Here is an 18,573-nt window from a genome sequence, read left to right on the forward strand (position 1 = left end):
TTTCGTCGCGGCGATACCTTTTTACAAAATTTCAGTCACCAACTTTCTCTTCTGAATGCGAAAATATTTTGTTGAGCCCAACCTACATAGGTACGAATGATCATCAAATAAAATAAGAGAAATCAGAGCTCGAACAGAAAGGTTTAGGTGTTCGTTTTTCCCGCTCGCTGTTTGGGAGTGGAATAGTAGAGAGATAGTATGATTGTGGTTCGATGAACCCTCTGCCAAGCACTTAAATGTGAATTGCAGAGTAGTCATATAGCTGTAGATGTATATGGTTATCAGTTCCTCATCCAGGAATTGTTCATTTGGAGTTAGTGACATCTGCCAGGAATGTATTCTGATGACGAATGTACGTAGGAGTGGTAAAATTGGGGCATTAAAGCCAATACTGTTGCCAGAGACGAGAAACCATTTTTGGGGAAGTACACAGATTGGGCCAATATGTAGGTCAGAGCAGACAAGGGATCTCCAAGGGCTCATCCATGGTGACAGAAGCTGCACAAGCATCCAACCCCTTCCAACCTGATTAAGGGGAAAGACAGTTAAAGATCAAAGAATGCATTCTAGTCAGGAAATTCAGAACAGAAAAGGTGAGAAGGCTAAAAATGTTATTAGCATCAATACGTAAAAAAGGATGAGAGAGATAAATAAGGTAACAGCTTGGTTAAGCTGGTGCTCAATGGCTGATGGGAGCAGTCCCACCACAGATCCGTTACAGTGTTACAGGGTACCCACTATTCAACAGAGTGCTACCCCTAAAATGGAAAAAAAGACGCAACAGAACAAGAGCCAAATCTCACTTAAAAGCAATTAAAACAGAGTAAAAGAGAGACGGAAGAGGCAGCTGACAAAGACCGTAAGATCAAGGAGCCCCCAGACCCAGCAAGAAGCAGGAAATGAGCCAAACCCAATCACCTTGCCCCCAACACGAAGATGGTTAAAACTTTATATCTCAGAAGATAAACCACATTTGCAGACGAAATGGAGAAACAGTTCAGCTGCTCATGAATCATCCACTAATATCAAAGGCAAAGAATTCAGAAGACCATGCTTAGTGTGGAAGGCCAGGAGTAGTGGGCAGCATACCAGGATAAGAGCAACTATCTACAAGGCTCCACAATCATAGTGTTGAGAAGGCTCATTACACAAAATAAAACTTTGGTTAGTCTAGTATGATCAATGCGTAGGTGACACAGGATGAAGGACTCCTTCCAGGAGGAATGGAAGGAGGACTGCCATGCAGCAGCAGACTCTCTGATGGTGCAGAGTTTATTAGAAGGGGCAGTACTCCACCATATGTTGCTCCATCTCCAAGTGAGGGTGTAGAGCTCTGTTAATGGCTATCGGCTCTGCCATACAGACACTACATGTTCCCAGCAATGCTGATGATCCTGAGCATAGTGGATTTAAAAGCAAATCCTGTCCTGTCTATGATTTGAGAGTCATCAATGTAAATGACAGTAGCACCCTGATAACTTTGGAGAACTGAAAGCAACACATGCCAAAAGTCACGGGACAGGCTGAAGCTTTTAGACTATAGAGTTGAGGGGGGTGGGGAGGAGGAGGGGGGGGGGGGGCAGTAGGAGGTGTGAAGAGAGGGAGTGAAACAGAGTTTTATGGGAAGGTTTTGTCATTACATGACTGTTGGAGGGTACAAGATAACTTGGTAGACAACATTTCTAGTTGGTGTGTGAAATGGCAGTTTGCTCTAAATGTAGAGAACTGCAAGTTAATGGCAGATGAGTAAGAAAAACATTACTGCAATGTTCGATTACAGCATTAGTGATGAATTGCTCAATATAGTCATGTCAATTAAATATCTAAGCATAATGCTGCAAAGCCAAATGAAATGAAGTAAGCACATACGAACAGTAGTAGGGAAGGCAAATGATTAACTTTGGTTCACTTGTAAAGGAGACTACATTGGAAAAATAGTGTGACCCATTCTTGGGTACTGCTTGAGTGTTTGGTATTCCTAACATGTCAGATCAAAGGAAGACAACGAAGAAATTCTGAGGTGGGCTCCTAGATTTGTTACCAGCAGCCTCACTCAACATGTGAGTATTATGGAGAGTCTTTGTGAGCCCATGGGAATCCATTGAGGGAAGATGAAGTTTGTTTTGCAGATTATTGAGAAAACTTAGAGAATCAGAATCTGATGCTGACTGTAGCTGTCTACTCCACCGAGGTACATTTCACGTAAGGACCATGAAGGCAAGAGATGAGAAACAAGGGCTATTACGGAGGCATATAGAAAGTCTTTCTTCCCTCAGTCTACTTTCAAGTCAAAGAGGAAAGGAAATGATTAGCAGTGGTACAGTGTAAACTCTGCTGACACCATACGGTGTGTGAGGAGTATGTATTTAGAAGCAAATATTGATGTAGACTGCACTGTGCTACTGCACTGGTATGTGAATTGTATACTAGTTATCTCCGAAGGAGGACATCCTGTGAATACTTAGCAACGTTTCTGTCATCTTTATGGACCCAATCAACCATACAGTTCAGTTCCTACTGTCACTTCTTGCATTAGGAGAGTGAGATATATAATGATGGAATAACAAAAAGCTATATGAGACATGGATTGAATAGGACAATTAAGAAGAGATGAAGGAGGAAAGGAGACAGAGGAAAATAGAAAAGAATAAGTTGCAAAATCTGCAACAATATTTCAAAACTACTTGTAGAAGTTTATGCACAGAGGAACATATGTCAGAAATTTATCTAGATGACAAAGAAGTCATTGAGTCTACACAAGAGCAACACTGCAACAACTTAAAACAGATAAAATTAGAAGTAGTGGGATCAAATACAAATTAAATAAATATAACTTTTTCTCAAATACAACATCAGTATCTTGATCATGTGGTGAACAAAGATGGTTTCCGGCCCACATCAAAGCAAATGACAATCTCTCTGCACACAAAGGTTTGAAGAACCCCAGTTGCATACAGCAATTATTTCAGCAAATCTATACTGAACTCTTCAGAAATATATCACCATCTCAACTATCTTCACAAAAGGGGCATCTAATGTCACTGGTATGCCATGAGTAAAGAAGTATTATTAAAGCTAAAAACGTGTTTTAAGTCTACTCTCAGTCAGGTCACATTTATATCATGCATACAGTTTACACCTGGCAATAGATGCTTCACATAGAGAGACACCATGTTGTCACATAAGTCAAGACACAATCAACTGCTTATAAGCCTAAAACATTAAAAGCAGCACAGATGTTTACAGTAAAATAGAGAAGGAGACACTGCTTATTTTATTATGATACCAAGAAATTCCACATCTTCCTACACAGAAGAAAGTTCCATCTTATCATGGCCCACAATCCACTAATTGAATTCTTTGGCCCCTTAGCAAATGATTACAGTGATGGACACTGTTCCTGAACAACTGCAGTTATAAGACACACTACCATTTCATAGTTCAACATGTTAGTGACCCGAATCATATACCAAAGGCTTCTAATTATGAGTGAGGTAAACAAGAGAGACTTTTTTTTCCAACTCGATGAAATTATTGGGACAAAATGAAAAATTACCTGTCACAGTCCAGGAAGTGGCTAGGCTCACACATAAGGATCTCACATTCCACTGGATAGGGTGCCATGCTTATCTTGGCTGATCAGAGCAACTGCCCCCCCTCCCCCCTTGTTTTTGGCATCATTAGTCTTCTGACTAGTTTTATGCAGCCCACCACGAATTCCTCTCCTATGCCACCAACCTCTTCATCTCAGAGTAGCACTTGCAACCTAAATCCTCAATTATTTGCTGAATGTATTCCAATCTCTGTCTTCCTCTACATTTTTTGCCCTCTATAGCTCCCTCTAGTACCATGGAAGTCATTTCCTCATGTCTTAACAGATGTCCTATCACCCTGTCCCTTCTCTTTATCAGTGTTTTCCACATATTCCTTTCCTCTCCGATTCAGCACAGAAACTCCTCATTCCTTACCTTATCAGACCACCTAATTTTCAAAATTTGTCTGTGGCACCACATCTCAAACACTTCTACTCTCTTCTGTTCTGGTTTTCCCACAGTCCATGTTTCACCACCATACAATGCTATACTCCAGGTGTACATCCTCAGAAATTTCTTCCTCAAGTTACGCCCTATGTTTGATACTAGTAGACTTCTCTTGGCCAAGAAAGCCCTTTCTGCCATTGCTAATCTGCTTTTGATGGCCTCCTTACTCCATCCATCACTTGTTGTTTTACTGCCTAGATAGCAGCATTCCTTACCTTTATCTACTTCGTGACCATCAATCATGATGTTAAGTTTCTCACTGTCCTCATTTTTGCTACTTCTCATTACTTTAAACTTTATTTGATTTACTCTCAATCCATATTCTATACTCATTGGATTGTCCATTCAATTCAGCAGATCATGTAATTCTTCTTCACTTTCACTCAGGACAGCAATGTCATCAGCAAATCATATCACTGATATCGTTTCACTTTGAATTTTAATTCCACTCCTAAACCTTTCTTTTATTTCCATCATTGTTCTTGGATACACAGATTGAATAGTAGGGGTGAGAGACTACATTCCTGTCTTACACCCTTTTTAATCTGAGCACTTTGTTCTTGGTTGGCCACTCTTATTAATCCCTCTTTGGTCTTAGACATATTGTATATTACCCCTCTCTCCCTATAGCTTTACACTATTTTTACCAGAATTTCAAACATCTTGCACCATTTTACACTCTCAAATGCTTTTTCCAGGTCAACAAATCCTACGAACATGTCTTGATTTTTCTTTAGTTGTGCTTCCATTATCAACCACAACGTCAGAACTGCCTCTCTTGTGCTTTTACCTTTCCTAATGCCAAACCTATCATCATCTAGCGCATCCTCAATTTTCTTTTCCATTCTTCTGTATATTATTCGTGTCAGAAATTTGGATGCATGCATGAGCTGTTAAGCTGACTGTGTGATGATTCTTGCCCTTGTCAGCCCTCGCAGTCTTCAGAATTTTGTGGATGATATTTTTCCAAAGTCAGATGGTATATCATCAGACTCATACATTCAAAACACTAAAGTGAAAAGTTGTTTCATTGCCACTTCCTCCAATGAATTTATAAATTCTGATGGCATGTTATTGATCCCTTCTGCCTTATTTGATCTTAAGTCCTCCAGAGCCCTTTTAAATTCTCCTTGACTCCTGTTTCTTCTTCTGTCACATCAGACAAATGCTCCCCCTCATAGAGGTTTTCAATGCATTCTTTCCACCTATCCACTCTCTCCTCTGCATTTAACAGTGGAATTTCTGTTACACTCTAAATGTTACCATCCTTGCTTTTAATGTCACCGAAGGTTGTTTCGACTTTCCTGTATGCTGAATCTGTCCTTCTGACAATCATTACTTTTTCGATTTCTTCACATTTTTCACACAGCCATTTCACCTTGGTTTCCCTGCACTTCCTATTTATTTCGTTCCTCAATGACTTGCCTTTCTGTATTCCTAAATTTCCCTGAACATTTTTGTACTTCCTTCTTTCATCAATCAGCTGAAGTATTTCTTCTGTTAGCCATGGTTTCTTTACAGTTACCTTCTTTGTGCCTACGTTTTTCTCTCCAGCTTCTGTAACTGCCCTTTTTAGAGATGTCAATTCCTCTTCAACTGCACTGCCTATTGGACTATCGCTTACTGCTGCACTTATAGCCTTAAAGAACTTCAAGGGTATCTCGTCATTCCTTAGTACTTCCATATCCCACTTCTTTGCATATTAATTCCTCCTGACTAATATCTTCAAACTTCAGCCTACTCTTCATCACTACTATATTGTGATATGAGTCTATATCTTCTCCTGGTACACCTTCCCTACACTACTGAAATGGAATTATGTCTCGATACACCCAATTCAACATTAATCAGGATATAGTTTTACTGGCCACAGGAAAGTGACAGTGTTGAATTCTGATCTAAATTATGTTGCAGCCTCTCATCCTCAGACAATGTCATGAGAAACATTGTCATACATCTAGGAAGTATGCATTGTCAAGGTGTTACATATTTGGTTGAGTATTGATGTGGAAGTCAAACTTCTGGTCTGAGTCTACCAAGCATGCATAAAACCAGTCACATCCAATGCAAAATTTCTTCCACTGGTTTTCACACAGTTATCCATGGGACTATGCATACATCGACTTTGAAGGAAGAAGGAAAGAAAGAAAGAAAGGCAGGGTTCAACGTCCCATCAATATCAAGGTCATTACAGATGGAGCACAAGCTCGGATTGTATCAAGGTTAGGGAAGGAAATCAGCTGTACGCTTTCAAAGTAACCATCCAGCAGTAGCCTGAAGCAATTTAGGAAAATCACGGAAAACCTAAATCTGGATGGCTGGACATGGTTTTTGACCATCATCCTCCAGAATGTGCATCCAGTGTGATAACCACTGTGTCACCTCGCTCAGTACATTCACTTAGAGAGAGAGAGAGAGAGAGAGAGAGAGAGAGAGAGAGAGAGAGAGAGAGAGAGAACCTAGTAGGTAGTGTCAGCTCCACTTGGTTGATCTCTGTAGTGTGTATTCTTATGTTGTGTTGTTCACTGTAGGTAATTATTTGGACTGTGACTGGAAGATATGTGGAGTTTGTTTTATCTACATTAAGGAGGTTACATTTTTGATATTAGATATGAGTGAGTTTCGATGGTGTGGATGCACCGACTTCATTTTAGCTGTGTGGGTCAGGTGAAATGTTTGATACTGGCTTTGTCAAGCTGTGTACCGTTATGTGGCATAGTGGATCTCTTTTGAGCTATACACTGTGTCCCAGGAGGACTGGTCAATATTCAGGGATATAACAGCAATGATCACTCGAAGCAGGAAAGTCTAGTAAAATGGGCTCTATAACACGTCTTAAGAGGTATGAGCACTTCTTCGTTACTGTGAACAAAATCTCTTTTACTGCAAGCTCTTTGCTTTCTATGTTTTGGGAGGAGGTAGTATGGACCAAAACAAGAAACAATTGTCTAGTAAACAGGGGCTCTAAAATGCATACCTTCCAAGCTATGAGCACTTGTTCAGTACAAGAGATGTGTTTCAAGCAGTGAAGATGAACAACTGCTCAGAGCTGTTACGGTATGCATTTTCAGCCCATATTTGCTAGACCTTTTTGCTTCTAATGATCATTCTTGTCATATGCCTGAATACTGACAATTGCTCCTGGGACACCTCATATTTCCAGTACCAGGTGTTATCGTGGACTTTCTTTAAGCAATATAACTCAAGTAAAATTCAAATACCAGTTTCTTAAGGTACTTTTATTGGTGTTTTGTGACTGTTGAGGAATTTGTTTGCTTGATTCATGTGTATTTGTTTTGTTATGACTTCAGTATTAGGATTGTCATATACTTAGTTTGTCTCCAACTGAAACCCCATAATTCCTGTGGTTGTCAGATTAGCTTCATGTTATTTCTGCAATATTTTTTTTTTTTTTTTTTTTTTACGTGTAAAGTGTGGCATCATTGTTGCCATATTGCATCCGTTTAAAATTAATGTCCACCACCTTGATGATATCATGGGTCAAACCCAAAGGATACCATAATCCCAAAGTGAGGTACCCTTTTTGATCTCCTACACCTCAATCAGTCAGCCCAATTTTCAAGCAAAACAAATTATGGGCTCACTAATCTGGGTTCTCATATACAGTCATATAGCTATGTGAAATCAAGGATTCATCACAGATCATATGTAGCATTGTTCATTTTATGTAATAGTCAAACAAAAGCACCCCCTGTGACAGTGCGATTAGCTCCAACTGAGGAAGTTGGATGCTCTTATGTGCTCAATATGATATCATGAAGACCCAAGCAACCACCAGAGACTGTGATTGCAGATAGCTATGTCTCTCAGAGCTGCCCCATGTCTTGACCACAACCTCCAAGAATTCAACATACTATCCATCAAAGTTCCTCTCTTCGAGTTGTGGTGAGGTATGGGTATGACCTCCAATATAGGCGATAACTATGAGGTCCCCTGGAGGTTGTACCACTGTCCTCACTAACTGAAGTGCAACTCCTGCCAGCAGAAGAAGTCCCTGGTCATGCAGCGAACACATCACACAGTCTGCGATGATGTAGGAATTGCCAGTGGTGGGGCTGGAGTTAGATACGGTGGTATGTGGGTGCATGGGGATAGTATTTATAATGGGAATGATTACAAAGGTAGCAACCTTGAGACAGGACTAATGGTCTGAGAATGTTACATAGTTTCCCTAAGTGTCAAATTTTGAAAAAGAAAACAGACTGAAAATTAAGTCTCAAAAATATTACAAACCAAGTTTGACACAGGACCCTTTTCAGTTGCTTCCATGATGGATGGACTAGAGTGTGACCACTTGCAAGACCATTATTGCAAGGAAAAGGCACACAATCAGAGGACAACTGTACTCACTGCCAACAACAAACCCAATAAGGTTTCTGAGTCCACAGACAGAACACATAACTTGAGTAAGGTATGACTGAAAACGAAAGACCTTTCACTAAACCCAAAAATAACAGAAAAACTAACTTCATGAACATAGGTAGAAAAAACTTCACAAGAAAGAAACAATATTTCCACGTTTAGAAGTTCACAAAGTCTTAGCTTGAAGAAGTATTTTCACAATCACAGTCCTATGTGAAACAACGCTAATGCTGAGTCCATACTATGATTTTATATTGTCCAAATTATGACATTATTTTTGAAACGCTGCAGTTCTCCAAATGGAAATTTTTTCTAAGATATTCTAAAGTGGTCTACAAAGCAATGATATATATAAATTTATAATTATTTTGTTAATGCATTTTGCTTGTGTGTGTGTGTGTGTGTGTGTGTGTGTGTGTGTGTGTGTGTGTGTGTGTGTGTATAAAACCCTGGATCCACACCTACATTAAAGAAAGCTATCCGCTTGGCAGAGTGCTACTGTGTTACAAGAAGGATGCCTCAGTATTTCTAGGGAAGCAGATCATATGAAATCTTTGATACAGTTTTGCCAACTCACAACCAAACTATTGCCTATGAGGCTAGCCTATGCCTCTAGCTACACAACAGATCAGTATTCCACCATATTTTTTTTTGTATTTATATTGTTGGTCCCACCTCCCAATGAACCTTGACTGGAAAAGCACAGCCTGGTCAGTTGAGCCCTGGTTTCAGTTGGTAAGAACTGACTGTGACACAGACACCATGAAACCATTACTAACAAAGAGATAGAGGGGCTGGCCAGTACTTACCTCAGCTCAGTACAGCCGATAGAAACACAAAAAACAACCGAAAATTTAAGCTCCTAGCTTTCGGAATAAATGTTCCTTCATCAGGGAGGAGAGAGGGGAAAGAAAGGGTCCATTAATTAGTTAGAACACCATGAAACCATTTATTTAATCGTATGGCTAGGGCCCCCCATCAGTCAGATCAATCACCGGGTACTGGTCTTTCAATCTGAAGCCACTTTGGCGACCTGCAGTCAATAAGGATGATGACAAGGACAGCAGAACACCCAGTCCCTGGGTGGAGAAAATTCCCCGACCCAGCCGGGAATTGAAAATGGGCCCAGAGGATTGACAATCTGTCACGTCTAGCATTCAGTTTCCGGCAGCCAACACGAAACCATTGTCAACAAGACACTCTCCAAGTTGGTGGCGGCCTCCTTAATAGTACAAGCCGGTTTACATGGAATGGATGGGTCCTCTGGTCCACCTGAATTAATCATTAACTAGAAATTGTTATGTTCAGTGCTTGGCAATTATTTGCAGCCATTTGTGGACATCATAGTTCTCAAATAACAATGGCAGTTTTATGGATGACAATGAGCCATGTTGCTGCACCATAATCATGGTTTGAAGCACATTCTAGAAAATTTGAGTTAATGATTTACCACCCAGTTCACTTATGGGACATAATCGGGACGTCAGATCATGCCAAAAATCCTGATCTGACAACACTTTCACAATTCTCGACAGCTGCAGAGACAGCATGGTGCAGTATTTCTGCAGGAGTTCCAATGACATGTTGAGTCAATACCATGTTAAACTGCTGCACTGTGCCAGGCAAAAGGAGGTCCAACACAATGTTAGGAGGTATACCATGACTTTCGTCACATCAGTGTATAACAGATAATGACATATAGCAAATAAGTCAACAATAACAAACATGCCTACAGAATATACATAATTTTCTGTATCTACAAAACGATCTGTTCCAAATGAATAGCATAAACCGAATAAACAGCTGCTAAAACAATTTATTTTCAGTAACATACTAGAACCAAGTTTTCTAGAATCCCTCCCTACATCTGGTTATGGTTGGCAGATTTGTGTTTGATGGATCAATTAAAAACAGAAAAGCCTGCTACTGCAAATGAGTAAGTCTTATTGGTAATTGTATGAGATACAGTTATCGCTTAACATACAATATCGGACGACAAGTATTGTTGACAATAGGATTCTTGGAAACACGACAAGTGTAATGAAGGAATGCATAATGAATGAATAACAGATCTGAAACCTATTACCCACAGCACGATTTCTGTAGATAAACGACGCAAACAGTCAAATATAAATAAACAAAACAACCAACTGCAAAATATATATAAGTTTGGGCTTGAATATTATGTTTATTCATGACACCAGCATAAGACAGCCTTGTTTTTAGTACTTAACGATATTAACGTACCTTGATATTATAGTTCACTCGATTGAAGACACCTAAATTCATATGGAAATGTTTATGCTGAAGTACGTAGCTGAAACTGAATAAATATTTATTTCCTTGTGTTGATGTTAACTTTTCACTTAGTAAACATCGGTAAAGGCACGAGGTATGAACTGTGTTGAATGACGTCCATCGTCCACAATACGTGCTTCAGTAATTCCGTGTGTCACTACATCACCCAGGTTTTAAAACATAAACGCTAAATTTGACAGGAGTCGAAGTCTGCAAAACAATCATACATCCAAAGGTTGTGCCCATCCACTTGAAAATAAAAACCTATAACTCCACTACTAAGAACTTCAGAAAGACATGATAGCTGGCGCCACTTTTAATTACAACAAGCGCTTAATTCATCATTTTGAACGACGAAAAATGTGCTCGTTCATAGCCATATAAGCACAAATAGAATATTTATTTTTATTTAGTTACTTTTTCATCCAGAGAACGTCTCACAATGATATAGGATTTTTCATCGTAATACAATTAAAATAAATAACTCAAAAATATAGAAGAACACCGACTCTATACGTATGTTTTTACGAGGATTGGACAGGTGATCAGCGCGGTGTTATGAATGAACGATCCCGTTATTTGCTTGAAAGCAGTAGATGAAGAAACAGAAAAAAGGGAGTCAACCAGGAAATTGAAACTATCAGCTCACAACATTAAACTGTGAAGGTACACTTAGACCTATGGGCCTTGGGCCTTTTCGCCGTGTGTCTGTGCTTGCCTCACACACAAGCAGAGCGAAGCATGGAAGTGTGTATCTCTTTCTCAACATGTGCGCACCAGTGATCACAGTCACACCTGAGTGTTTCACACTGGACAATTGGCCGACTGCTTGAAGAAGGGTAAAACCTATTTTCCGATTGTAATGCCTTTATTCCACTTGATAGTACATAATACTACGCCACATCGTTTTCTGAACTCGTTTTCTCGTCACAAGTTTTACTTCCCTATTAAAAAACGTGTCTCGATGTGTAGCGTTTCTCAATCCATTTTAAAGAAAGTATTCGGTTTAAATATCTGATTTTCTTTCCCAACGGGTTAGTGTGGGATTGTAGCTTTTTCATAATTCATAACAATCATTGTGAAATGATGCTATTTAGACGTCTATTTATTATCCTATCATCAACGTTGCCTTGCAGTTGGCTTTGTCAATTAAGTTATACATTTTTGTGCACTTTTAGTGTAATACATATAATTTTCTACATATTTATAAATTGGCAATTTTCATTACATAATTCACGTTGTAGTATATCTCGATACATACCTACATGGACATACACAGATAAACACATCATCTCTTCCATTATATATCTGCATATTAATTACAGGAGTACACACATTTTTCTAGTTTCACGTTATGTATGTGGTGTAGTTAGATTTTATGTGAATGTAAAGTGTATTATGATTACGCATTTATGATACCCTTATTTACTAGTAATTAGGGTTTTCTCCCACACTATACATGTCCTTCATGTTACTTTGGAGGTATTTTTCCACTGAATTTGCCAAGCATGTACTCTTGATTTAAAAATTTTCTATTGAAAAAGTATGATAGCGTCTAGCTTACTATTCACTGAGTTTCAAACCATACATTACTGCCAGTGAAAGATACCAAAAAGTAAAAAAGAGTTTTTGAACTGGTGATGACACTGATTGCTGTCTTATGATGTGAGTTATTGAATGGCATCTATGGGCGAGAGCAGGCCAAAGGAGTTCGGGAAGATTTAATGTAGTGTCAAAGACTGCAGGACAGAGAAACGAATTACTAGTGATCAATGCAGACCTAGTATCGAACACTAGTGTGATTTTAATCATCCATATGCAGAAAACACTAAATATATACGAATTTTTCCTTGATGATGACAGATGACACGATAGTAATCTTCTATGCTCTTTCATTAACCCACACATTACATCATACTCGCAAAAGGCAAGCAGTTAACTTTTATGCATATCTTACAATTAAGTGGGCTGATAATTTGGGATAAAAACCAGTAGGAGAATAAATAACTGTTAGCTGAGACTTTTCTGTGCACTGACTAATAAAATATTGTGACATTCTGTTTATTTGCTTTCTGACTGGATATAAAAAACGAAACATATCAAGTACATTTATAGAAATTTCTGCGTCTAAAGTAATTCTTCATCATCATCATCGTCTTACACTTTCCAGCCTCTGGCTGGGTCTGTTTGGAACATAAGCATGACCATCGTCTTCTGTCTTGCCACCATCTCTCCATCTTCACCTTGATCCACTCTTCTCCTTTCTTCTGGACACATTCCTACACTCCTTTCAGCCATCTAGCTCTTGGTCTCCCCCTTGGTCTCTTTCCCTCCAGTTTCATTTCATGTATCCTCCTGGGTATTCTCTTCTCCTCCATTCGCTTAACACATCCATACCATCTCAGCCTTGATTTCTCTATCTCGTCCTGTAATGGTTTCACCTTTGTTAAATCTCTTATCCTCTCATTTCTTAACCTGTCTATCTTTGTCACTCCTATACTGTTACTCAAGAATTTCATTTCACTGGCTTGTACTTTGCTTTTCTCTCTTCCTTTCATAACCCGGGTTGCACATGTATATGTTATAATCATGATATAGTATGACCGGTATAGAACATTTTCACAGATTTGGGCTACATCCTTGCTCCATATCAGGCTTCTGCTTTTCTGCCACGCAAGTTTATTACTCTGTCGTTTTTCTCCATCTTCCTGTATCAGGTTTCCTACGTACCTGAAACTCTCCACTCTCTTAAATCGTTCCCCACCAACTGTTATTCCAATTGTTCCTCTCTGCTTCATCTCACTCTTCCTTATACTAAATTTCATCCCATATTCTTTTACTGTTCCCATACATCCAATTGCCCTTGTACTTCCTCCTCCTCATTCCCCAAGTCATCAGATCTGCAACACAGTAACTTTCATCTTTCCTTCACAAATTACTTGTGTTACTGTGCTCATTATATCATCGTGGTAATGGTGAAAGTAGTGCACTTAGCTGCCTCAAGACATTCCTCTGTGCTGTTGCAGATAGAGCTCACAGTGGAATGGTTTCGCTGGCGTGCACTGCCCCCTTATGTAGCAGAGGAGTGACATTGATTATGTAACGCGCTGATAACGGATTTAGACTCTGCAAGCACCAGCCGGAATAGCTTATCCCATACGCGCGCTGTAGCCATACTAGCAGCGCGCTTCTGCTTTTGCGCTGGCATGGCGCCAAGCCAAGTCAGGCGGGTTGCGTCACCGACTCGCTAGGCGCTCAGCGGGCAGTGTGGCACTATGTTTTCAAATTTTTACAAACTGTTGCATCCTTGAGCCCGCATAGTGGTTGGTCCACGCTAGCCATCGTTCGTTGTGAAAACGCCTCCCTTCCTCGACTAGAATATTTCACCAATCGAGATGTCATCGCTTACAAGACTTGGGATTGTGGTATTGATCCAAAGACTCAAAGTAGACCTAGCTATGTTTATAGTAACATGCCATTTACATTGTATACACACTCACGTAGAGAACTTAGCAATGATGAAAAAATTCATGTATGGATGAAAGGTCTTTGTGTATTTGCTGAAAATGTAACTGTAACTGGAGATATTAATTTGTACTATAATTATTAATAAAGTGTGAGCCCTGACATTAGCAACCGGGGAACGTACATCACGAACCGGGGGCTGAAGGATGCAACAGTTTGAAAAAATTCGAAAACATTGTGCCGCACTGCCTGCTAAGAGCCTAACGAGTCGAGTCGGTGACGCAACCACACCCCCCCCCCCCCCCCCCGACTTGGCTCAGCGCCATGCCGGCGCACCAGCAAAAGCTAGTATGGCTACAACGTGCGTACGCCATTCCGGCTGGTGCCTGAAGAGTCTAAGTCCGTTATCAGCGCGTTACGTAATCAAGGTCACTTGTCGGCTATATAGGCGGGCAGTGCACGCCAGCAGAACCATTCTGCTGTGAGCTCTATCTGTAACAGCATTGAAGCACTATGTATTGTTGACTTGTTGACATGTGTCACACTTCCATGGTACATTTCCATTATCCTCTAAATAATCTGTTTTACAACTCTTCCCTTCTCCAGGGCTTCCCACACTTTGCTTGCACACACACTCTCATACACTTTTTCAATGTCTTGAAAGGTCATTAGTAGATCTATTCCATATTCATAATGCTGTTCCTGCAGGTATCTTACAACAAAAATTAGACGATGGATCCACTGAGTCTATAGTAATTAATACACAAAATCTTCCTGTTTGGCATTTTCGCTTTTGTATTTCTGGGACACTCCAGTACCACATGTTGTAATAATTACCTTAAGTTATGTTTCGAAGGACTGTGCACAGATTTTAGCAATAATATTTCTTTTAGATAATTCACATGATGAACCCAAGAAGAAGTAGATTCGTTTTAATGGACCTTCTCTTGGATCACCTGACCTCATTTTGCCAAAAATTTAAATTCTTCTCTCTGCCTCTAAGGAGTTTCCATTTTGATTTTTCTATTTTAACAGAAAGAATAATAGTTGGGTTCAACATAGCCTCAAACACTGTAGGCATGGTAAAAGAATTGCTGTCAATTGACACAGGTGTATTATTGTATCTTTTTGCAGTGCAAATCAGTTTAAAGTGCGAGAAATGCTTGTCTTTTTGTGTTGTTTTTATGTTGTTGTGTTTTATCATTGACTGGCTGATTGGCACAGATTAAAGAACTCCTACTCTCCAACTGATGACACACATGGTCATAGATACACATGTGCAGCCACAAGTTGCTCACTGCCATCCTGTCAGAGCCACCTTACAGAAAACCGACTTCATTGTTTTACCGGCAACCAACAGCCCTGCCACAGTGATAACACCAGTTCCCATCAAATCAACGAAGTTAATGGCTGTCGAGCTTGGCCAGCTCAACCAGCAAGCGATGTGCACTCAGCCCTTGTGAGGTCAGCTACTTGGCTGAGAAGTAGCAGCTCTGGTCCTGAAAGCTGACAAGGGCCAGGGAAGCAATTCGCTGACCATATGCCCCTCCATATCTGTATTCAATCACTCCTATTGGCTGAGGATAACACAAAGGTCTGTCAGTACTGTTGGGCCTTTCTACGCCTGTTTGGATGGAGTGTAGTTAATTTTAGCTTCATTGGTGCTTTTTGACAGTACATTGACTCATCGAGTTTAGAAGCGCAGAAGAAATAGATGGTTATGGACACATACCGTAAATATTGACCAGCATTTTGAATTATATTCCCTCACATGAAGAACCTAAAAACTTTCATGAGAAAGATTATTCATAATACAGAATGAACCATAGTACATTTGAGTATCTGCTCCAGAACACTGAAAAAAATTTCAAGGCAACAAATTTTTGCAGGAGTATAAGAGCAGAAGGAATGTTGTACAATGATAAAGTAGGATGAATTAGTGCACAATGTTTTGCAGGAAAACTTTGCATAGAGTTCACTTCATCATATTCATTATGCAGAATCTCTTGTATTTTAAGCGTTAAAAATATTTGCCTTTGAAGAAGAAGGGTTTTTATTGCATCAAGTGTCATAATTTTGGATGGCAACTTGCTGTCCTTCATCAAAGCTAATTTGTCCTTCTTGAGATGCCAAAAACATTTGTCAACATTTTTAAGCCTGCAATGACTACTGTAGCAGAATATTTTCGAAAGATTTTTACAAAACCAAAGAAATTTTGGTCATGTGTAAAGGGTGCTAGTGGCACCAAAGTATCCAGTCACTCACGGACGAGAGAGGAACGAAAACTGAATCAAAGCAAAAGCAGCAATGTTTAAACACAGCCTCAATTTAATTCTCGTATCGCTTAAAAATAAGCGAAATAAACATTAGTGTCAGTGGCTTTAAGAAACAACTGAAGTCCTTAAAACGAAACTAAGTTCCAGGGTCCAACACAACCCTATTAGGTTTAAGTGTGACCGAGTTAGGCATTATTTTAGATGTAATCTATGGTTCATCCCTCAAATAAAAATCATTTGCAGTTGTTGGGAGGTAGCACAGTGCCGTGGCTTTCTCCGCCAGACATCACGGCGCCTAGAGTATCAGCAACCAAACTGACAGCCTGCAGCCGCGGGTTGTCTGCCTTCGCAGGCACACTGAAGCACTACACAACCGACAGACAATATTGATGAACGGCCACAGCAACAACCACAACAACAACTCCACAGCAAAGACACCAGCGGCCACCAGGGGCCACTACCGGCCCACATAAACATAAGGAAGAGGTCGCTGCAGATCCCAGAACTATTTTCACACGTCAACCACGTGATGGAAAATAGTTCCGAGGTATTCATCCGCCGAAGCGCTATAAACGCCGGCGTTCGGCCGCACATCGGTAGTTCATCGACCGCCAGTAGACTTGGAATAGCTGCCGCCCCGGCAGCCCGGCTTGGACCTTCTCACTGTTCTCTGGATCAGGCTTGGTATATCAGAGAAGTCCCTGGCGGAGACTAGTAGGAAATTACTTCAGTTGTTTTCTATCTTATTGTTTTATGTAGTTGTGATTCGAAGAGGGATCACTGTTTTGTGTTGGTGTTATACTTTGAGAATTTGTTTTGGTTAATTGAACAGTCCAATAAATTGTTTCGGACTTTGATCGTTAGTTTGATCTGCTTACACAGACATATCACACAGTTTGCACCTGTATCCAAGTGGGGCATCACAAGTGATACACAACTTCCATCCAGTATCCTTGACAGCCTTTTGTTATAGGATTTCGAACATATTCTGACCTCAAATGTAGTGATGCCCCACAAACAGAAGGACCTACATATGAACCAGCATGAATTCGGAAAATACCGATGATGTGAAATTCAACACACATTTTTCACATGGCTTACTGAAAGACATAGATCAAAGCAGTCAGGTGGTCCAGTATTTCTCGATTTCCGAAAACCTTTTGACTTTGTACTACATAAAAACTTTATTATCAAAAGCACAATAATAGGTGCACAGTGTGCGTTCTGGCAGAACGTAGGTCATTTATGATGTCATCACTAACATTATCAGATTTCCTTTTGACAAAGGCCAGTTGCCCTATGTACAAAATGGAGGAGGTAATTCAAATTTGACGGCAAATTCAAATTTTGGATGGTATAAATTAGCATAAAATTCCGAAGTCCAAGGGCACACATTGCCATACTGAATTAAGGTAGCACATACTCTATGAGCTCAGAATTGAAGGTGGCGATCCATGTCAGAACCTAAGATTTGGAATAGTGGCACTGGCTTTATGAAGTCAGAATCAAGGACCTATAATACTGGCACCATGACAACAGATCCCCCTGGGACAAATGATGTTCATTCCCCTGCAGGTGCAAGTCTGTCTGTTAGACAAAAGATGACTGTCTTGTTCACTCCCCTCAGACAAATAGCGGCTGGCAGTGTCAGCTATCAGATCACTTGTTCCAGGTATGGAATTCGAAATGGGCACCAGATTCGCCCCTGACGTTAGTCACCACTTGTCCGAAGTTAAAATGCAACTGTCTAGAGTTTACACAATTCCCTCACGTCTGTGGCATCATAGTTTAAACAATTTAGTTTGGAGTGGCCCTGTCTTAAGTTTCATTCCACTTGGCATGTTGCTATCTCCTCATAGTCTGCCACACTATTAGCAGGGAGTCACCTCGCTACCAGCAGATGACTGCTGGTCGCATTTTCAGTGAGTCATGGAGAGCTTGGAGCGCTGAGTCCAACTCGCTGGACTCCCTTCGATTTCATTCCACTCGACATGCTCTAACCACCTAACAGTTCAGCACACCATTAGCCTGGAATCGCACCACAATCAGCTAATGACAACTGTCCCTGTTTGTGGTGAGCCTTGCAGGCCTGAGTCCACTCATCTAGTATC

At 40.2% G+C, this 18,573-nt stretch overlaps 1 protein-coding gene across 9 annotated transcripts in view; it reads right to left on the bottom strand.

Annotated features, from left to right (window-relative positions):
* LOC126278998 (ral GTPase-activating protein subunit beta) overlaps positions 1-10,979 on the bottom strand; it is a 360,574-nt gene extending 349,595 nt beyond the window's left edge. For all 9 annotated transcript variants that reach the window (XM_049979327.1, XM_049979325.1, XM_049979321.1 and 6 more), the window contains exon 1: positions 10,671-10,979. In XM_049979327.1, coding sequence (XP_049835284.1) covers positions 10,671-10,712 — 42 coding nt within the window. In that variant the 5' untranslated portion in view covers positions 10,713-10,979. The remainder of the gene's footprint in view (positions 1-10,670) is intronic.
* Positions 10,980-18,573: the final 7,594 nt, after the last annotated feature.

Source organism: Schistocerca gregaria, chromosome 6 (assembly GCF_023897955.1).
Source record: "Schistocerca gregaria isolate iqSchGreg1 chromosome 6, iqSchGreg1.2, whole genome shotgun sequence".
In the NCBI taxonomy this organism is placed as follows: Eukaryota; Metazoa; Arthropoda; class Insecta; order Orthoptera; family Acrididae; genus Schistocerca; species Schistocerca gregaria.